The sequence below is a fragment of the Trichinella spiralis genome (genome assembly GCF_000181795.1).
Source record: "Trichinella spiralis strain ISS 195 chromosome Unknown Scfld1557, whole genome shotgun sequence".
Lineage (NCBI taxonomy): Eukaryota > Metazoa > Nematoda > Enoplea > Trichinellida > Trichinellidae > Trichinella > Trichinella spiralis.
The window spans coordinates 1,683,005-1,705,891 of NW_003528496.1; the positions used below are offsets into that span (position 1 = coordinate 1,683,005).

The 22,887-nt window shown below is 31.0% G+C and overlaps 3 protein-coding genes across 3 annotated transcripts; 2 read left to right on the forward strand and 1 right to left on the reverse strand.

The window, feature by feature from the left end:
* Positions 1-611: 611 nt before the first annotated feature.
* Positions 612-15,291, forward strand: Tsp_05002 (putative FERM central domain protein). Its single transcript, XM_003369548.1, has 17 exons — positions 612-749; positions 825-1,022; positions 1,113-1,311; positions 5,514-5,722; positions 5,780-5,941; positions 6,256-6,529; positions 6,967-7,190; positions 7,551-7,910; positions 8,361-9,467; positions 9,529-9,588; positions 9,710-10,093; positions 10,213-10,362; positions 10,606-10,972; positions 13,295-13,587; positions 13,658-13,803; positions 14,581-14,639; positions 15,086-15,291. Exons 1-17 carry the CDS (start codon positions 612-614, stop codon positions 15,289-15,291), a joined length of 4,536 nt encoding a protein of 1,511 aa, XP_003369596.1.
* Positions 15,292-16,074: 783 nt separating this feature from the next.
* On the reverse strand, positions 16,075-18,120 carry Tsp_05003 (hypothetical protein). Its single transcript, XM_003369549.1, has 6 exons — positions 18,079-18,120; positions 16,983-17,138; positions 16,905-16,928; positions 16,714-16,754; positions 16,393-16,455; positions 16,075-16,150 (listed from the first exon to the last, which is right to left on the reverse strand). The coding sequence occupies exons 1-6, from the start codon at positions 18,118-18,120 to the stop codon at positions 16,075-16,077; spliced, it is 402 nt and encodes a 133-aa protein (XP_003369597.1).
* Positions 18,121-20,196: 2,076 nt separating this feature from the next.
* On the forward strand, positions 20,197-22,471 carry Tsp_05004 (conserved hypothetical protein). The gene is made up of 4 exons (XM_003369550.1): positions 20,197-20,226; positions 20,339-20,526; positions 21,074-22,040; positions 22,424-22,471. The coding sequence occupies exons 1-4, from the start codon at positions 20,197-20,199 to the stop codon at positions 22,469-22,471; spliced, it is 1,233 nt and encodes a 410-aa protein (XP_003369598.1).
* The last annotated feature ends 416 nt before the right edge of the window (positions 22,472-22,887 follow it).

Here is a 22,887-nt window from a genome sequence, read left to right on the forward strand (position 1 = left end):
AAGAAACCGAATAATGAGCTCTTCAGAAAAAGTAAAAATATGGTGATATAACCTGGAAAGCAGTTAATTTTGATCAGCTTAGCAGACCAGGGTGAAGAATAACTCTCTGCAAAACAGAGAATTAGAGAAAAGCGGCATCTAAAAGATTTATTTTTTCTTCAAAAATAGGTGTTGATTTTTGAACAATATTTCTTTGGAATGATACTTGAAAATGTTAAAAAATGCATTGCATTTAATCAAAGATGCGGTGCTTTCGAAGTTTTTAAAAAGCTTTTACATTATAGAGCAGCTTATTTCAACATTTCCAGGAAGCTAATGGTGAGCATCTAAATGTAAACGACTCCGCGGAGCATAAAGTTTTAAAATACTTCGAGCATTAACAACAAGAAAAATAGCAAATTTTTAGTTTTATGCATTAGAATGATTGTTAATATCATGCATTTATTATAATCCTTAGTGACAGTGAAAAAACTTTGTTTGTCGAAAGTAAGTTTAAACTCGAAATTGAAATATGAAGCTGAATAACATTTATTAATTGACCTATAATAATAACAGCTTTAAATTCACTTGCAATTGCAGTTGATATAATTTTCAGAATTATTTTTTGTACAATGTGCTTTGACCAATGCGTCAAGAAAAAACGAATAATTTTGGTTCATTATTTTAATTTGGTTTTCATTTTAATGTTTCTTATTTTTTTATCAAATATTTTAGACGTTCACAGCACTATATTTACCTTTTACTTGAACGTTAGTTATAAGATGCTTTATTAGTTGAATAAGCAAGCTTTATCAAGACAAGTGATAATCATTTATCATTTTTAGAATGCGACTCCACTTTTAGCCGCTGTCTGCCAATCACCAATATCATGGACCGTTGTGGAGACTCTTTTAAAATTTGGCGCTCGAATACGACTTGATGGTGACAAACAAATTTCACCAGTAGATCTCATGCCTGAATTAGATAGATTGCAAAAAACCTTGATCAGAGAGTTGGTGCATCAAGGCTTCCAGGCTTCTAAAGTAATACACATATACATACGCACACACATAAATATATCTTTTTTTCTTTTCTATAATAATTCTTGATTTTAAAAAGCCTTTATATTTAAGTGTGCTGCTGATCAGAATCATTTTTCAATCCATAAGACAATCAGCGGAGCGGAAAAGTCAACTGGCACTAAGGGTCATGAAATTGAAGTTCCCAAAGAATTGCTGAACCGCAATTCTGCGTTGACTAATTCTCTCAGGATGGCTACAGCTGCTATGCTATCTCAGTCTCCAAAAGGAAATCGTACAAATCATAAGCAGGGTATTTCTAATTTATTATTGAGTTTTTGAAAGTCAGTTTTTTAATCAGCAATCTTTACAAATCGTGAAATTTAATAAACAAATATTCGCAATCTATTACTTCAGCACTTTATTAAGTTTGTAAATGTTAATTTTAATCTTAATTATTCTATGTAAAGTTAATCTCATTTTACATTCTATCTTACAGTTTGCAACGAAAAATTGCCTATAAATTTTAATTTATTCGGTGTATGTATTAAAGATAACTGAATGGCACTCTAACTACTGGAAAAGTTTCTATTAATTGGAATCTTTAGTACTATAATAGATATTTCAATGGTTTTACAACTGATAATCATAATTTAGAATCATTATTTTGTTGAACTTTGATATTGTGCTAAAATGTTAAAAGAAATGTTTTTTACTGTCACTAATAAAAATTAGCAGTGTTTTGAATTTCAATTTTAAAAGGAGACTTCAATCTGTTCAAATTTGGAGTAAAGAAGGTTAACAAATACTATCGGATACGACAAGCATGAAGTATTCCAAAGCATAAATGCAACTACGACTATGCACTTTATTTCCAATTCCCGTTATTTATCTTCAAACTAATATACTTAAATTAATTTACTATCCTGCTGCACAGTATAATACACCTTAATTGAATAAATTCTAAACTTAAATTTGCAGAATTATGAAAAATAAACATATCTGCTTATGATAATAATGTTTCAATAATAACTGAATATTTTCAATATTTTGGATGTTATTTCATTTTCTTACACTGTTTCTAATAATTATATATTTATATGAATATGTGAAAGTTGCATTTTGAGAACATTGAGAACTTTTGACATTTTGAGAACTTCTTTTATTTCATTTTGAAAACAAATGTAAACCACATTAAATGCAATATATGAAAATGAATGAAAAGTGGTAATTAAATCAAATACATCTAAATATGAATGAAATCCTCTCAAATTTTTCAAATATTGCCAGTGTTGTTTAGTATTATTATCTTATACCCAGATAACATTTTTGTTTTATTTTCATAACTGATTTCAAAACAATAATGTTCCATAATATTATTCTTAAGTCTTTCCATAATAATATTATTCTTTATTAATTTCAGATTAACACTAGTGCAGTATTTAAATATTACTGTGCTGATTAAATGTAATCAACAGTGATAAATTATTTGCCTCCATGCTACAGAAATTAACTTTTTTCTAAAAAATGCTTTCAATGCAAAGCATATTGAGAAAGCTTTTATTTATTAATATTCAATGCTAAGTAACTGCGTATTTAGGTAGTAACTGGGATTATAAAATTAATAAATTCTTCACTGTTTTTATGCAAATTTTAAAAGACAGCTGGATTCATTATTATATACCTTTAAAATTTAAAGACTTTTTAAAATTGAACAGTTCTGTTATACAATAATGATGGCAGTAATTTTTAAAATGCAATAATCATCACAATAAATAATGAGTGGTCTTACAGCGAGTAATCTTTTGCTGTTTTTTATCTTTCAAATTCTGTTCATCAATAATCAAACGGAGAAGGGATACAATCCCAGGTGGTGCTTGCACGCTCTTTTGTTCATGCAGCGATACTAACCTTCCAGATGGTTGTTGGTTCACATAGCCGCACCATGCACATTCCAAAGCGGAATTTTAACGGACGCCACTCCTGCTGTAAATACTCGAACAAGGCTTCAACTTGACCTGACGTCCCAACATTTAAGACTTCGAAATCTGTGGATGCAAAGTTCACCGGCAAAAATGCTAATGCCATTAGCATTTTTATTTGTTTTCTTATTTCCTGATTATTTATATAATAAGTTCTTAAGCCAAGCCGGCCGACCTGCTGAAGCATAATTAGGCAAAAGTGGAAGAAGCAACGTTTTACCCGGGTGTTGGGAAAGTTGCTTTGAATGGCCAGGATCAAGGCTATTTCGAAATCACAAACTAATTTTGCCGGACCAAGTTGGATGCCAAGTTCTTCCGCTTTGGAATGGAGCATTTCAAATATCCGGCTATACGTGGGCAGATCTTTCTAGCCGTCAAACAATATACCACAGGTAGCGTTTACCCCTCATGAATACATGAAGGATAAACAACTGCTAGTACCAGGATGGGACAGTCTTAAGAGTCCCACAGCTTAAGAGCACCGGCAGTTACTCAGAACCAGCAGCCTCACACCATCTTCAGCCACAAACTCACTATATCATTGGTCGGTAATAGGGCATGGTTTTTATTCGTTCGTTTGAAAATTTTCGAATAATCTGATCCAAAACGACTAATTTTGCCAAGCATAACTTTGGTGACACATGCTCTGCTTTTAACAATGTAAGAATACTTGGGCCGCTCTTGGCGTTCTTACCATTTTGGTTAAATAAACCAACCTCGCAATCATCATGTCTCAAGGAATGAACACGTGTCACGTGATATCGAAGAGAAGTTGTGGATGAGTGTTTAGTAAATTCTCTTTTGCAGTGACGGCATTTCAAAAACGATCATTTTTATGTATCCAGAAGTGCTTCCAGACACCAGATCGTCGGTTTTTGATCTCAGTCCATTCAGATTCCATTGAAGAAATATTACAGAATACTAACAACAAACTTACAATTAGACTACCTCACTTATTACATACGTGTTGAACACCCTGAACAAAGGAAAACAGAAAACTTACAGTAACTCTGATATTTAGGTGCAAGCATTTTAAATTCGTATAATTTTGACGACAAAAAACTTTAACGATTAATCGAATAAAAGCTAACGAATAACGGTTAATTTTTTCCAGGACATTAATCGAATTAATCAGTTAATCGATTAATCGAACCATGCCCTAGTCGGTAAATAATGCATTCAAAATTGATTTTGTTGTTGTTTGTTTGATAGTGTTGCTCACAGACGTTGAAATCTCCGGGTCCGGTTGTTGTACATTATGTGCCAAGCCTAGTTTCACGTAGGAAAATGATGGGCAGTATCTAAGCTGGTGGAGGCATTGCTTGCCAGCTCATCGTATATCTCCGTTTCTAGCCTCAGATCCTCTGAGACCAGCCGTTTCAATTCATCATGCTGGTGGTGTTTGTAGAATGCGTGAGCGCCTACTGGCAGCTCTCCGCATATTCATTCTTGCGGATCACCCGTATGGCTTCCACATTTGTGGACAGGGTGCCAAGGCAGCCCGTCATTTTCTAAATTGAAAAAGAAATGGCTCGCTTGTGATATTGCACAATAATAACAACGTGCTATGCTATAACAATTATGTTTACCGTTGTGCATATCCAACATTTGTCATTGCAATTTGTGCGCTTTTGGGTGTAACACTGTCCTCTGTATTCTAATTTTTGTTGATTCCCTTGGAATTTCATCATTCCCCATCAGTAACAACTGTCGAAACCAAACACAACAGGAAACAAGAGAAAATGAATTTAACTTGACTTCCATTTTAAATAAGTTTTGCACCATTGCAGTTTTTTGTCCAACTGAGCCAGTTGTGTCTATATTTATTTCCTATAAGATTTGCTTCTGGTTTTCTGATGTGCATATTGTTTTTGCTAGTAATAGTAACATTAGTATTGACATCTGAGAAAACTCCTGGCCATTTCCAGTTCAGAATTTCAGCAGGAAAAAAAAAGGTTGGAAGCAAAGTAATATATCATATTTGATTCACCAGTTTCTTATAATGAGTCATCACAACAAACAGAGAAATACTGTTCAGTTGAATGTCCACTAGCAGTTGTTTCTCCCGTCAGATAAAGTTCGTGCTTGCTTGTAATTTTAAAAGTTTAATATATATTATGCGTACGCCTTTGTCGGAAATTGTTCATGTTTTTTGCCACATCAAATGTCAAGTACTTAACAGCCATAAGTTTATAAAGTAGATATTTGTTATAAAGTTGTCAATACAAAGGAAAATGATAAATTTTCCGCAGTTCCAGTTGTCAGATAAAACTAGGAGTTGTAATTACTGCATGTCAACATCGAAATATGTCAAAAATATATCATTGTATCACATTTGTGCTTAAATTTATTTGATATTCCTGCCTGTTTTCTTTAATTTTACATTTAATGAATATTATTAATCATGTGATGTTCATAAAATACATTAGTATTAAAATTTATTATATGGAAAATAAAAATTTTATTTGATTATTTGAAAATTAGTAAATTGTTTTAAAGATATTTTGATAAGATAATATGTTTAAATTCTCAGATTCATCATTGCAAAATACGTTATGTGGAAGTGATGGTGGTGATGCTATTTTAATGCTTAAACGACTTGCTGAAAATTCAGAGTGTCTTCTGCATGTAACAGATGCAGTGATGCATGAAGCTGATACTTTAATTCATAACAGTAATCATAATGCTGAAAACTGCCATCTTGATGATTTCATCAGTGAACTTCTTACTGAAATTATTTTTGTAAGTATTTTAAAATTTTTTTGCTCGACTGTTTTATCTCGCAAAACTGTTTTGCAGACAGCAGTTAAACAGTATGATTCATGTACATGTTTGTCAGATGATTGTGAATCTGAGATGGTATTGCGCGCTGTTTTGGTGTCTCTAATTCGATTTGGTACAATCCTGCTCACTAAAGGAGGAAAATGTGCTCTTTTTTCAGCTTTTAACCTTCTTAATTCAGTAAGTTATCAATTCAAAGCTTTTCTTTATTAAATAACAGAATATTTTTAAAATATTTAATCTTTTAAATCGAATAAGTTTAGTAAACAGTATAAAATAGTATCTGTTTAATATGCTTCATTTATCAATTATTGTTATTTTAAATATTTATTTATAATTAGTTTATTCTCTGGTATTTTCAGCATGATTTCAATGCTATTTTAAAAGCAAGGAATTGAAGCTTTGGAAAAATTAAAATATATTAGTTAATTAAATTCGTAATAAAATTATGTAAATTTTAATTTTTTAACATAAGGCATTAAAATTGCTTTTAGATAATTGAAACGTGCATAGCGTTAAAGTTGTTCAAAACACATCAGTTTAGTTTCCTTTCTTCACAACTTTTATGCTACAGTAATACAAACAGTGAAAATGCGTGCACACTGACACCTCAATGTCCATCAGAATCGATAAAAGTGAAACCTGGAACATTTTCTATACGAAAATTAGAAATATCTACTCCCAGTAGTTTGTCTATTGATGCGACTAAATTTTCTGATCGTTCTACAGATGTGATTGAAGCATTCAACAAAGTTGAGCCCAGCACTCGTAAGTGACATTTTTAAATGTAAAATCAAGCTATTATTGATAGCAGTAATAAACGTTATTAGCAAAATTTTTATTTCTCTTAAAAATAATTTACATTTAATTTAAATTTATGCAATTAAAAATAAATAATTCGCATACATTATTTAAATGAGAATTTATACTGCGGTTGCTTGAACACTATCTCCATTATTATGAAATTCATTCTTTTAAAGATTTATTTCATATAAATGATATTTCATATAAATTTATTTTTGGTTTCAAATTAGTTATATTTATATATAAAGAAGTATTCTGTTTGTGTTCCATGTCATTGATTTAATGAGAGATTACACAGAGTTTTAGCCAAGGCTTATGTTCTTAAAATATCTTATTACTATGCATTATAAGTAATAACACAAAATGTTTTAGCTGAATTACTTTTATTTGATTGTTTACAGTTATTACTATACTTCACAATGCACTGACATTACAAAAACGTTGTGGCACAGTTAAATACATTTGTTCTCCAAGTCGTCGATGCCGAAATTGCAGTCACTGTGTTTTAATTTTGGGCGCTCGAGTTTTGCTGTTTCTTTCTCATCAACTTTCATTTCGACGGAAACTCTGCGATGCTCAGCACATTCGCATTCTTATTCAAATGTTGGATGTAACCTTGGAACCAGTATGTAATTTTTATTTTGCAGTTGCGAAACATATTTGTAGAATCTGAGTAATTATAGTTTTTGTTTGAAAATGAAAATGATGTATCACAATTAAATAGCACTAATTCATCTTATGGAAAAAAGTAAAAAATATTATTTTCCAAATTATTTTTACTTGTTAAATTTTTTATATGTTTATTATATAATACAATTATACTTTTTATTTTTATTTTAAAATTTTTAATTTCAAATTTAAATTTCAAATTTTAAATTTTTAGCAATTTTTAACCTACATGTTGCAAGTAGTCGCTATATTAGCACTGGAAAGAAAAGCACAAACATTACTACGGGATCTCAATGCTGAAGATGCATTAGTGCAGATGCTTCTTCCCGGTGACGAATGGTACTACACCAATCATACAATGCTCTTCCCGAAGATTGTGAAGCACCATGCAGCCCGAATTCTTGTATACATTGGATTGGGGGAACTAGTTGGAAATAGAGTGAATTTATTCCAACTGCCATGTATTTTTCCCTCAACAACGAAATGTAATAGCAGAGAAAGTTTACATTCAAAAGAAGTGAACGATCAGGATTTGTATATTTTGAAAACATGTTTTGCACAACCATGTGCTAAAGGAGCTAATGGAATATCATTGTATTCAGTTGAAGGGCTTCTTCTAAAAATCTTAGCAATGATGGGTGAAAGTTCAAGTAATAAAGAATCGAAATTGCTAGAGGTAAGCTACAGCGTTGTACGTTATACATTAAAATACTTTTCTAAAATTAAAAAGTTATCAAGTTATTAGAATTGAAAATTTTTCTTGCTATAAATTGCTATATTTTGCTTTGCATTACACCGTAATATTAGTAAAAGTTTAAAATATCAGGAAATTGTTGTTTCAAATTAAGTTATTATTAAGAGAGAAGATTAGGCAGTAGCAATTTATAGCAATATAAATAATTAGATAAGTTAAAAAGAAATTTCATGTGTGTGTGTGTGTGTGTATGTTATACGTTCATAATTGTTTATGGTATGTTATACTTTATGTTTTATTTTTGCTTACTTATTTATTTAATTTTAGAATAAATTTTCTTGGATTGTCTCTTTAGCAGATCCTGTTATTTTACTTCGTCTGTTGTTGCACAAATTTGTTTGGGATGTTGGCTTTTTGAAACGTCGATTGCAGTGTGCAAGCAATTCTCTAGTAGTGCCCGCTTTCCAAGTACAGAAAAGTAAATCATTTGATCGTCATCTGCAAGCGAAATCTGATTTTGACGAATTAGCCGTTTCACCAGTGCTTCGTTCAGTTTCAATGAAAATGGAAAAGCTGCAAATGTCGAATGATTTTGATCAACGGCACAGCTTTTCTAATGCTGATGTTGCCGGCCCAAGCAACATTATGGAATCAGTACGCCCTCGAGTACCTTTGACGAAATATTTGCCAAATTTTTTTCGTCCTAAAAGAACTAAACTAAACTCCAACACGTCTGTTCAATCGGTTCGCAGTTCAGATTCAGAAAAAGTACTGCAATTTCAAAAGCAATTACAAAATTTGCCACAGCGGAAACTAACCGACGAAAGTGTTGACGATCAGCCAGTGTTTTGTCGGACACCAGAAAATACAGAACGAATACCATCATGCCAGATTCAAACTACAGATTCAGGCAGTTCAACGTCAGTTGAGTGGTCAAGTGTTTCAGCTTTCAAAGAAGGAAAAATTAATGATTTAGAGCCAAAAGCTTATACGCTTGCCGTACCTCAAATTCAGATTGAAATCCGTCGCGCCAGCATTCTTTCCAACTATAGCGTCGGTTTTGCTGCAGGTAGTCCTCCATCTGATTGTTTGCCTTTGCTCACACCTCCTGCAAATATGAGCCGTCGATCATCAGGAACAACAAGCTCTGCAGGATCATGTCTTAGCGCTCTTTCATCCCATCGCTCATCCGTAGTTTCATCTATGGTTTTTTCTAACGCGTCCTCTCCATTGCCAGTTGGAGATGGAGTTGCTCATGTTTTTAATTTCATATCACCAAGACGTAGGGCTTCATCTGTTGTTGGTATTTTGCCAAAAATTAACTTAACAAGCTTGGAAAACCAACCAATTCTTTCATCAGACATGAATACGCTCAAATATATCTTGGAATGCGTAATGAGCATCTTCGCTCGCGGAAGTGACAGTATCAACGATCTCTTGAAAGAAATTCGCGCAACTTTGAAAGATGTTATGAACTTTACGGATAATACACAAATCAAAGATTGGTGCTGTGGAATGACTCAGTTTATCACTATTAAAGTGAGCTTAAAGACAGGTGATTTGTTTACAACTTTACAGTTTATGTAAAACTCAATTGTAGGAAGTTCTCGAAGAATCAGAAGTTTATAATCGTGACTATCTTGGTGAAGAATATTCAGAAGTACGTATTCGAATTGAAATTCAATAATCAAAGTTTATTGATGACTCCAGTTTAAATTTTAATTAATGTTTTTAAATTGAGTCCATTCATTTTAGTCATTTAATTTTGTTCTCAATTTAAGCTTCAAGATCAGATTGTTAGCGGATCTTTGCTTTGTTCTAAAGAAGAGGCTGCTTTGTTGGCAAGTATTCAAATTTCAATAGAAGAAAAATGGCCTTCAAATCAACGCAAGCTTACCCGTCATTTGTCTTACCGTAAACTTCGAGAAATTAGTCAGAAAATCAGTACGCTTGCCTGGGAACCAGGTGGTGGAACCCTTTCAACACTTAGCAGGCCTTTTGGCTTCTCATCTGCAAAAACAAAATTTTCTAATGCTGGAAATCAGCGTTCTTTTCTCAGTCGTTTGGTTCACAAAAAGCAAATTTCAGCTTCCAATTGCGAACAATTTGAACACTGTCTTCCTCAAACATATCGAGAAAGCAAAAAAACAGCTAAATTAATCCAAGTTAGTAAGCATTTTCATGTCTGATGTTGTAAATTTTTATATTGAAATTCTCTTTTTTCTAAATTGCTTAACAGCTTCAAAAAACAATTTTTTAAAAAATGAATATGGATTATATTTAGGATTCAAAAAGAAAGCTTTTCCATTCAAATTTCTTTGATAGCGAAAAGGGTTTGAAACATCTGTACGTGCAAACTTGCAAGAGATTACCCTCATATGGCTGTAAAATATTTCCTGTCACTGAAATTTCACGTGGAAAAATTCTTAAAAAGGTAAATTTAAATTTCATAAAATTCTGCCTATAACCGTTTGATATTGAAGTTTCTTTTATTTACTATTGTTTGTATTATACAGAACAGGTGTAATGAAAATTAGGAAATATTATTACTAAAGAAATTATTGTTATGAAAGTATTACTGTTGTAAAGATTCATTACAGCGTTGAAGTTCAAAAACAAATGAAACTTTTTTAAATTATAATTTGTTGTTTATTTTGGAAAATACTCAACCTTTTAGTCTCGTCGTATTATTTGCTTTGGATCAACATATATCTCTTTGCTGAATCCTACAACGAAAGTTTTAATACGGAGACAACCAACAGTGAACCTCATCAAATGGAAAGTTGACAGTGAACCAATGGAACAAGATTTTACGTTGGATTTCAATGATACAGTATGGCATTTTACAGGTTATGCAAAATGGGCTTGCGTTGAATTGTTTTATAAAATTTATTGCATTTTAGTACCTTCAATCATGCTAAGAAAAACTATAAGCATGACGTTATGGGAACTCGTGCAAATTAATACGCCGAAGATCGTGCAAAAGGCATTTGCGTCAGTAAATCTACCTTCTGATTCTTTTCCTATTGGCTCATCGTCGAAAGGTAATTGGCAATTATTGTTTCCATCTTTTCTAAACACAGACAAAAGCAGAAATATTTTCTTTGATTAGATAGATAGATCAAATGATACTACATTTTTTTTACATCATTTCAATTTTATTCCACTGAGATTTCAATGACGAGATTTCAACAAAGCTCTTGTGTAATAACAAAACGATGAACAGAGTTTATCAAAATAAAGTAAAATCCAGTAAAGGAAAATGAAATAAAATAATTTTTTGCTAATTCTTGGCATTTTAGAATTAAAAATTGTATTAACAGTACAACAGACTCAAAGCAAGTATTTAAAGTTCAGCTGAGCAATTAATTGTACTCAGTGTTAATAGAATTTTATAATTTTTTTATTTAAATTTTTTATAAATACCTTTTCTTTATTATAAAATGTTTATTTATAGCTATTTTCAAAAATGTTAATTACGTAAGCAAAGTAAAATGCATATTTTATAAATAACTTGTTGGTTGAATTGCAAACAATTTCTTCCGCTTTGGTTGACGTGTTTTCAAAAACATTTTTTGCATACTTGCTTTCCGATTAGCATAAACAGGTTTGCAATTATCAGTAATAATATTAAAAACAACTGACTGAGAGAAATTATATTATGCATATTGCAAAAGACTGTAACATAAAATTGTTTAGCTTTGTCAATAGTAAGCGTTGCTTGTTGTAAAACACTTGTTTTGGTGCTTAAAGTGGTAAAATGCACTCTCATTCTTCTTTCAGTTGCATATTTCATCTTTATGAAAAATACTGTCAGGTGTGAGGCATTTATTAACTTTTATCTAAAAGATTTTCAATTCAAATTTTTTTTAATTTTCAATAAAGGGGTTTGCTTACTTGAAATGTTAAAAGCACATTTTTGTTTAAATCTCAAAATTATTATTTGATTTTTCCGTATACATACATATACACGTATGTTCTGTTTTTATACTTGTTCTTATAAAATATTTAAAATATTTCAGATTTAATATATTATAATTATTTACTGTTGTTTATTGTACTGATATAAGTGTTTTAAGATTTAAATTAAAAGGCATTTAAATACTTTAATCTTAAGCATCTTGACATTTTATTAGATAAAAGAAAAAGTTGTGTAAAATATTAAAATAATAATATAAAGAATGTAATTGGTCAATTCTTTTGCGCATTGTGAAATGACAACAAATTCACACGTTATTTACTACATGTTAAAATGAAATTCATCTTTTACTAAATCATTTATGTAAATTTACTCAGTTACTTGGAAAAAATGTTCTGAAATGTTATACAGTATGTTGTATAAGGAAATTTTCAAGTAATCAAGCAAATAATTCTTACCTATTTGCTTATTTCAAAGATAGTATAATTAATAAAATGCCCTAGAATATCTTTATCATGCATGACAGACCACTAAGTGAATATCAAGAGGAGTAAGCAGTATGAAAAAATGAATTTTTTATCAGCAAAATTATGGTCAACAATATGAAATAATAAAAACAAGTTTGACGAGCAGAAAATTTCAAATAAGGGAAATATTATTTTATAAAGCTTACCGGAAATATCAGTACAATTATTGGGCTTTACAGAGCAGGTAGTTTAGCAAAGTGGTTGCATTTTTTAGTTAGATGCATAATAAATGCCACGTTAAAATAGTAGATCTTTTTTGAATAAATTTGGTAAATTTCAAATATCGTTTCGAGGCAGGTGGCGTTTTGTCGACGAAGCCATTAATATTTGTTCAAGCTTAAATGGACATGTCAATCCAATCTGACGTAGTGTGACTGTTTTTCAGCTAACCCAAAGCAGTTTCTTTGATTGCTTTTTACGCTGAACTGAATTATGCCTCATTCATCAAGAGCATCATCAATTATTTCTTGCCTCCTTTCAGTCTAAGATCCTAAGCAGAGCACATCTACCTACGTAATAAACATAAACATTTGCTTGCAAAGTGCGTTGACCTGTTTTAATTTCCGCTGATGCTAGATGATTCAGTGATGGTCTGGAAGATGCGCTTTTCGCTAGAACCAATTTACTCACTAGTTGACAGATGACCAATTACTATTAATGTGACTGTTTCTTTTTTGATTACTCGTTTCATATAATGATGACGTGATGTTTTATTTTTTCTTTATCCGATATCTAAAAATAATTTTGAATGTAATTTCCTCTATTTTTGTTTTCGTTGTATAATATACAGGATGAGCTTGTTCTATTTATTATTGCATGGAAAATATAATATTCATGCAGTAAAATGATATTTTAAAAAATATTTCGATTTTGAAATTCTACTTTTTAAATAATTCATATTAAAATTTTACTAATTTCAGACAGAAGTCAAGAAATGTTTTCCGATCACGTTGGATTGAATATGTTTTTCAACGAATCACCAAACGATTTTTTAAAAGAATCTGCAACATTGTACAGTATGGAATTAGAAAGACTACAGTCCGTTTTTTATTTTCCAGAGGAAGTAGCATTTCAACTAAGCTCTGTTGAATACGATCTTATTTATTCCATCCTACCAATGGACTACGTTACTTATGTGATTTGTGACTTGAATCAAGTACGACTGAGCATGAATCCATCCCAAGTGCGACTGTTGATTAAACGCTTTGCTGAAGTAAGAAATTTTCAATTTAGATACTTTGATTTAAAAAAGTGAAAAAGAAAATTTTATTTACTAATCTCAGGTTAGTTCATGGGTAACTCATCTCATCATAAGCCAACCAACGCATGACGATCGTCGCAACATGTTATGCTTCATCTTAAGATCTGCAGAAACATGTTGGAATATCGGCAATTTTAACGGGGCTACAGAAATTTTATATGGACTTACGTAAGTTTGTTTTGATTTAAATAAAATTTCGATATTTATTTTATAAAAGCATCTGCTTAGTTTGAAATGATAAAATAGATTAAAAATTGTCCTTATTTAAATTATCCTAAAAATCTCTTATGCATCTTATTATAATTTTTGTATTTCAATTAAAAACAGTAAAAAGCAAAAAATACTAACCAATAATTACTCATAAATTACTGATTATGGTAAAAAGAAATTACAGTGCAAACAACGTTAGCTTAAATTAAAAATTTTTTAATTACTTTTCTATTAAGATTTTTAAACAACGCTTTTGATTTAATTTTCATTTTTGGCAGCATCACACGCATGTTCTATTGTTCTACTTTTTCTTTTTGCTATGCATCCAAATTTTACGATTTAAGCTTTTTTCAGTTAAGTTCTTTATAATCACTATGTGTGAACTTATGCATATGAAAATTTTTCGAGCACTTATTGAATTTTATTTATCTTGCATAATTCATTTTTGTATAATGTAATTAATTAAATTTAATTTAATGCTACTGAATTTTTATAAGCATATTGGTTGTCATTGATTATGTTATGTTTATTCATTATAACTTTTATGTTATGCTTTTTTATGTTCATGTTCATTTATTCACTGTTCAAATAGCTGACCCTGACAGAAAGCAATATCTCTTTCCAATCTTAATAATCTAAGAATAATTTAAGAATAAAAATAAATCTTTTTTTACAATTTAATGGTGAAGTGCATTTTTTGCTTTCTTTAGCCCTTTCACGCTCAAATTTTTTCAGACAATGCGATTATTATTTTTTGTGCTTTATATCGTCAAAATACGTCAAAACTTTGTCTAGTACGTATAGATCATATGTTACGTTTGAAGTCGCAAGACCAATTTTTTTGCTGTTTTTTTTAATGTTGCTTAGAATCATCATTGGGCATTTATGGTAAAAATAGATTTATTTGATATAAAAAGATAATTATTCATTTTTGACATGAATACATTAGTTCAACCTTTAAAATGAGTCATGGGGCTTTTTTGCCATGTTTAATGAATTATGAAATTTGAGAGAGTAGCTGTGTTGTGAAGTACTTGCAGAAGTATTCTATTAGCCGGAGAACTGGTGGTACTTCCATATCTGATTCTAAAAGGTTTTATGGTATAACACCAATGCAAGATAATAGTAGTAATTATTTACCAGTGAAAGCTGCTGTTTCCGGCTTGAAGGATCGTCGACTCTAAATATAAGGTTTTTTTAACATGGATGGAAGCATCACCTTTATCACTTTCTTCTTCAGAATTACCTGAATCCTCAGACACCTGGGATAAACGGTCGAATTCATCGTCAGAATCTGTATCTGGCTCAGATACATCAGGATCTGGTAGAACTACAATTTGTCTGACAGTTCGTCCAGATTTTGTTTGCCGAAAGACGGTGTCAAAGTCAATGTCCAATCGTTCAAGCGTAGTTTATTCACAAGGAAAAAATCAACAGAGCACTTAGAACAATTTTCTGTCTACTGAGTGAGATCTGCTTTAAGCTCCTTTATTTATAGTTGGTTCAGGTTCCGTCATTTGCATCTAAGCTATCACTGTTTTTCAACTGTTACTGCTTTTGCCTGTTGTATTGAGCATTCCATACAGTCAACTGCTAGTGCAGTTGTTGAGTGCTTATTCATTAGGGTGGCTGTTCACCAGGCATACGTATGTATCTGTTTGATTTATCGGCACCGCAGAGCGATGTGTTATATGATACATAGGCTAAGGAAGTGTTGTTTATTGCGATATGACACTGATTTTGTAAATTAGATTTACATATAACCAAAAAAAGTTCCCAACAAATCGTATAAAACTATAATTTTGAAGAAATTTAATATTTTTATAAAACCGTAATTTTACCATAAACGCTCAGTGTTGCTTGTGAGCAACAACCCTTTTTACGCATTTTGCTCGTTTGCTACACAATTAATAATTAAAATCTTTTTGCATTTTGATAGTGCGTGTCCATTTCAGTTATGAAAAAATTCCCATCTTCCAGCGATTCTCTAGCTGTGAGATACATAAGTTGAAATAAAGTACAAATTTAAATATTGAACTCCCAATACATTTTCCCGCGTATATTCATCAGTTATGACTGATTTTCTTCGTTCTAAATTTAATTCCACAATAGAAGCATAGTGCTAAGTAACCACGCCGTTAATAATAGCAAAATTGCAGAAATGATTATTTTATGCGCATAAAAAGATACGTTGCTCTCAAGCAACCATGAACGTGAAACGGAATTGTTCTATTTTTCCGCTTTACTGTTTTCTGTTTGTTGTGTTGTGAATGTAGAATTTTTTAGCATTATAACGTTTTTAACTCTGCAAAACGATTTATTTATCAAATTTTTAGTTTTTGAATTGTTTTGTTGTTGTTGTTGCAGTGATTTTATGTTCTGCCATTTATTATTATTGCATTTATGGATCATTTTATTTTGTCATTTTTATACGTCATCCGTTTTAATTATTTTGCATCAAGCACATTTATTTAAAGTTTAAAATTAACTGCTCTACGATTATTAATATGCATCATTTACAACTAAATGTATATAGTTGTATAAAACGATTTTCCAGCACGCGAAACTGATGAACCAGCTTGTAGTAGCTCCTGCAAATCGTAGCTTCTACTTTGAAATTTACAAATTAATTTTAATAATAAAAAATAATTTACTGTATTATTTATAAATGCATATGTAAAATAACGTAATCTTTTAAAATGATTGAAGTGAAGTTGATAATTTTTAATTATTTAATGAATATTTATTATTGCTTTTTGGATAATTTTGCATGCGAATGTTTATGATAAATTATACAGGATATAATTTTATTTATTAAAAATGAATTATTATTAAGCAGTAAGATATTAATTTTACTTATTAATTTACTTAGTGCCATTTGTATTCGAATACAAATTATAAATATCAATCTTATAATAAATGTTGTTGTTGATAAAATTATTTCAAATCAAGACAAGCAATTAAGTTTGGTTGTTGCATAGCTTTTCTCTATGTTTATTTGCATGTTGCATTTTGCACGCATGTGATTAAAATGATATTTTTTAGTTCAGAAAAATTACAGCCATTTTGGTTATCGCTGTCCGCTGAGAACAAACAAAAATTTGTGAATTTAACTGAAATACTGCTTTCACATGAACCTTCCAGTCAGCTTCGCAAAGCATCTCAAAGAGCTCTTCGCCGTCCTGAATTTCGCCCAATACCTTTTTTTGGTACATTTCTGAAAGATTTATATACAGTTTTTCAAGTGGTTCCATCCCTGGTTCCGGCATGCAACGACGAGTGTTCTCAGGTGACTATTTCATATTATTTAATATTGTTTGTGCAAAGTTTTAGCGTAAAGCTACCTAATTCAACATTGTTACGAAGTTATCAATAAGTCATATAAATAGGGCATTTCATTCAGCATATTCAACAATAAAATCGAAACAGAATTATCAAATAAGCTACACAAATGCAGGTGCTATATCTCTCAACTTTCATTATCATCATCATCAGCTTTCATCAAAATTAAATAATATTAATTTTAATAAATTTAAATTATATGAAACTGAGCAACATTTAAATTCTTTTGCTTTTTTAAAAAATACATTGGGTAAAAATATAATGAAAAATTTTTAAGTAATAATTTTGCCTTATTTTATTACAGTGTATTGATTATGTTGTTTTCTAAAGATAGAGGATAAGTGAATATTCCAAAAAGTGTTGAAGCATTACTGAAATTGCCATAAATGTCATGTATTTTTTCGGTTGTCGATATTTTACCCATATTAGTGCATTTCAATTAGGTGCAGCATATCTATGTTACGTTATTTATTTAAAATGTTTCAAATGCCTTTTCATTGTGCTTTTGTGAAATTGCATTTGTTTACTTTTATGATAAATCCATCGGTGAACAAACAGTGAGCAGTTATTGAAATTTCATATTCGTTGCTTATCAAATTTTTATCTATATTGAAATAAATTTGTTCAAATAATTGTTATTTATAAAATTAATACATATCCGGCAGCAAAGTAACGTTTGTAAGTTTTCAAATTTAAATATTTAAATTATAGAATAAAATGAGTTTAATTTTTTCTCTTATTAAAACTTCAGTGCATAATTTGATTGAAACGGCAAACTTGTTTAGTTTTTATATTTTTGAAACAAAACAATGAATTGTTATTATTATTATCGTCACTTCTGAAGCAATTCTTGCTCGTTGTTTACTCTTGCTTTTTCAATTAAAAAAATACAAGATGATGCTGAAAATTGTATCGAGCTTCAATGCACATCATTTTTTACGTACTTTGATGATTTTACTTTTTTTCTTTAATATCTTGGCTTTTTATCGTGCTTAAATTTTCTATTATCTCTGAATACTCACATAGTGTTGTTGTTGTTATCTTTGTGAAGTTTGATAAAAGATCTTCAAGTGCAATTCTAATTGCTGAAATCTGCCGAAGAATTTTTTTTTCTTTTGTTTAAAATTCATAAAATTACATAACTGAGAATGCGTTATAGAGGCATCAGGATAAAAATTTAAAGTTGTCAAGTGTAAAATATAGATATATAATTTTTTTCCCTTTGCTTGTAATGACTTGTTGTTGCTTGAAATTTGCATCAGTTTTTGTCAACCAATTGTGAGTTTTTCAGTAAATAATGAATTAACCAAAAGCTATTTTCGACATTATTGACACTTGTTTGCAGTGTAATTTTTAAATTTTACATATGAAAGTGGCTTTTACTACATTTTATTGTAAGTTAATGCATGAAATGCTTTTTAATACTTTATACAACAGGCATATTTGTTTTGAAAGATGCTTTTTAATTTCTTTTACCTAAAATGGAAATAACATATTATCATATTTAATTTTAGTGTTTTTGTAATTAATTAGATAAGTTGATTGGAATATGCACCGTCTCAGGATTATATATATGCATGCTAGCACGTTTTACATGAAGTAACTTTTGTTTTAAATTTAAAAAGTTTATCAGAATGGAAGAAGAAGAATAACTTTGCATGCAAGTTAAATTATATATTATGAAAATATTGAGTTATTTCATTTTGATTTGTGCATCCGAAATCTGATCGCTTATTCCTGTTAATCAATCAGGCAAACCGATGTAGTCGATCAATTTCAAATGTCATGTATTTGTCATTTAACCTTATTCGATTATCGGCTACTTATCTTTTCAAAACTACTCCCTCCCTATTTCTTATTTACCAGTCTGTTTCTGCAAAGTTGCTATTTTCTAGCATGTACTGCCCAACTGAAGGGTTTAATGCTCACAAATAGCAAGCAAGTTATACATAAACATAAACATATATATATATATATAATGAAACGTTTTTCAAAAAGATTAGATAAATAATGCGTGGTTTATTCAGAAGCTTTGCCTGAGACTAAATTTCTATTGATATTTTTTAATTTTGAAAAAATCTGAGGAAATGGACGTGTAAGAAGTGATCAATTTTGATTGATTTTATTGTTAGTTCAAGGAGCAAAGGGTTGAATTTCATTTAGGAATTCATTGGTTCTGATCGGCAACTTTTTCCTTCTACCACTTGTTGGCAATCAATAATAATAGAATAGAACATTTGATCATCTCTACATGCTACGTTTTAAATTCTACGCTTATCTGCCAGCACAAACACGCACACAGTAATGCTTACAGACATACATATGTTTGTCATGTAATATGTAAGAACGTAAGAAAATTTACCAATTCGTATAACTGCAGTATTGAAATTTTATGTTAACTTTCAAATAAAATTAATAATGGAAATTTTTTTCAAAGTTAAGACGCAACATTTATTATACGGATCATTTGTTACATTTTCTTGTGTGAGACTTGTTATTATAATGAATTTTTAAAATCACCTTCATATCAGTTATTCGCTCCATTTATTCATTCATTTACCTGTTATTTAAATTAACGTTAAAATTTTAACGTTAAGCATTTCTGTTGTTGTTTGTTAATTATTCCATTTTTGACACATTGCTGAAAGGTTTTTTATATTTTTAGTCTTCTTTTTACTCATTGATAGCTAGCAAGCAACAAGTAGTAATGAGAATGAAAAGTAAAAATCTGAACATTTTTCGGAACAGAGGTATTAATTTCAGTGATCGACAATAGAATCTTATATATCCGAGATGTGAATTTGATAGAGTTGAAATTCATTTTCAGAATTAATAATTTTCAGTTTAATTTCAAATTTCAAAATAGACATTTGTTTTTGTATGTGTGTTAAGCTTTTGCAGTGTGTTATTTTGCTGCATTTTCGAAAATGGCGTAGGAGTATGTAGCATGTGGTTTTCATTCTTTTTTTAGTTTTCACCAGTGCATGCTTTCTTTATTATTTGATAATAATGAAGTTTAATGAATTGCTATTGTGCTATGTAGAGTCATTAGCTTGTTGAAGTGAAAATTAAAGTTGAAGATGTTTTGAAAAAGTGGAAAAATGATCATCTACAATAGATGAGATGTGTTTATGTTGTTTTTGTGATTTAGATCTCTGCTGAAAAGAGAAACAAAGAAACATCAACCGTGCCGGATAGTCTTTTCACTGATCACATTGGTGTGACGGCGTTCCTCAATTCAGAAAAGATTGAACTGATTGAAACGGTACTCGACAATTTGGAAACGTTTCACAATCATTGCAGAAATCGTCAAGTCAGTAGTACAGCAAGCGTCGACAAGTAAGCCATTATACAGCCAAGTACTGTGCTCTTTTATACAGCGCTGCTTATCAATGTGTTTTGTCTAGTCGCCTGGTTATATTGATTGCTTTTCACTTGTTTAGCTTAACACTTTAACGAGATGCACTCAAATTCAGATTCAAATTCTCTCTCTCTCACTCTCTCTGTCTGTCTCTCTCTCTCTCTCTCTCTCTCAGTTTAGGTTATTTTTTTCACTGACTACTAACAGCAACTGATTAATTAACTTCTAAAATATTGTTATCATTTTCTGTTGTATTGTTTTTTCTTACATGTACGTTTAATCAAAATTATACTGCATGAATCATCATCATAAACGCTAACAACGATGATGCATGAGCATGTTTTGCACAGCAGCTTGAGAAGAGGAAAGAATAGTATAAAAATAAAGCGCTTGTTGTGAAAGTTTAATCACTGCTAGCAGCGTTCGAATTTTTTTTTGCATTTTATTTTTGAGTAGGTGGAGAAGTGTTCGCTTTAGTTTTGCTTTTCTGTGTGAAATTTACATTTTTTAAATATTATTTTCAAGATCCGACGAACACGGCCAAACAACACCGGTGATAACGGAAATTATCCAACCGCTGCTGACGAGCTGCATGCCCACGTTAGCGTTGGTGCCGCTTCGTAACGTCGATGTGGATCTGATACAAAGACTTCAACACGGTTGCAGTGTTATTCATTATGACATCGAGACAGGTCGATCAGTTTTTTGTCAGCTTCGTCTAGACACCAGCTGCTCGTATATCCGATGGCAAAAGCATAATTTTGCCAGCTGGTTGACCGGCTCCGTTGGCAAGATTGGTTCAACAAGCGCAACACGTATAGCAGTTGACCAAGGAGTGAACGCTTTGCTGCCATCTTCGCCAAATTTGAATGTCACCTGTTCAGAACTGCGTCGAGCTGTGTCACCAGAAAGTGTGGCTGTTTCAGCACCGTCAAATGAAGAATCCCCTCGAAGTTCGAAGCGTTTGAAACTTCTGTCCGGTGAACTTGGCTACAAATCAGCCGAAGAAGGATTAGTTTTGCTCAGCTACGTCAAAGAAGTGGAATTGTGCAATGGCAACACCGACATCAGCATCAGCTCCATTTACAAACGCCACTGTATGGAAGAGACTGGCGTGGCAATCAAGTGTTGGTCACTTGTTTATGGCAACACACTGTCCGAAAATTATGCCATCTATTTCATCGCGCCAGAAATGATTGCCAGCACCTGGACCGACGGTCTCAAGCAAATTGTGGTCCAGTACAAGCGTCAATCGAGCCACAGTGACAAGCGACTGTTTTGGCTCAAGAAACTCTACTTGGACTTGCTCAGCGATGAGCAGCAAATATCAGTTGCACCGAATCCAAGTTTAGCTTTACAAGCATTCGGCGGAAGACCTTTGTGGACTGATCACGTGGCGCCATTTCAGCCTTCTACTGACAATTCAACACCGACATCCAAAAAGGCCAAATCCGTACGTTATTCAAGTCAATTCCCGACCAAAACACTGAAGGTAAGGGTACACACAAATTTGCTCCACCCTTAATTGATATCATTCAATATCGTAAGAGGTTGTTCTGCATGCATTTGTTGTTTTTGTCAACATTTTGGTGTTTAAATTTTCGATTTCAAATTTATTATCACTGGACTTAATTCTGGTCGGAAGAATCAAATTATTGCTTTTTAAAAGCACACAATTCAGCTGTTGTTTCTCTCAACTCTCAACAGCAACTGTGGAACTTTTTTTCTAAATTTATTCTTCATTTCTAAATGCAAAACTTGTAAAAAAATTGGACACTTTATTATAAAACAGCTTAAATTGGCGTTTATTGAATTCACCTCTATTTTTAAGTTCTTTTTTTCCCAACAAGCTCTTTACAATTCATTAGATTTTAGTGTAGCGATTTTATGTGCCTACAAATTCCTCAAGATTACGCGATTTAAAATTGGAAAATTTTACTGACCAAGCTTGGTTGTGTAATTGAAGAATATTTTTATTTTCATTCAGATTACAATTTTTCAAGAAAAGAAACACATTTTAAAATGTCATCCTTGTTACTACTTACACACACTGCTAGTTTTTTCGGACGAGATTATCAAATTTATTTTTAAAGAAATATATTTTATTCATTTATTCATATCATCTTATGTTTTTTCATATTTTAGAAATTAATATTTTATCAGAAAGAAAATTGATATTTTTTTTCATTGCAAACATTTGAAAATATAATTCATGCGAATACTGTGGAGAAAAAACTTAAACAAGACGATGCAAGAAATGTTGAACTTTTCATTTTTTATTAATAAATGCCAGAAATTGAATGCAGTCATTCATGCTAAATTGTAGAATTGAAAATTTT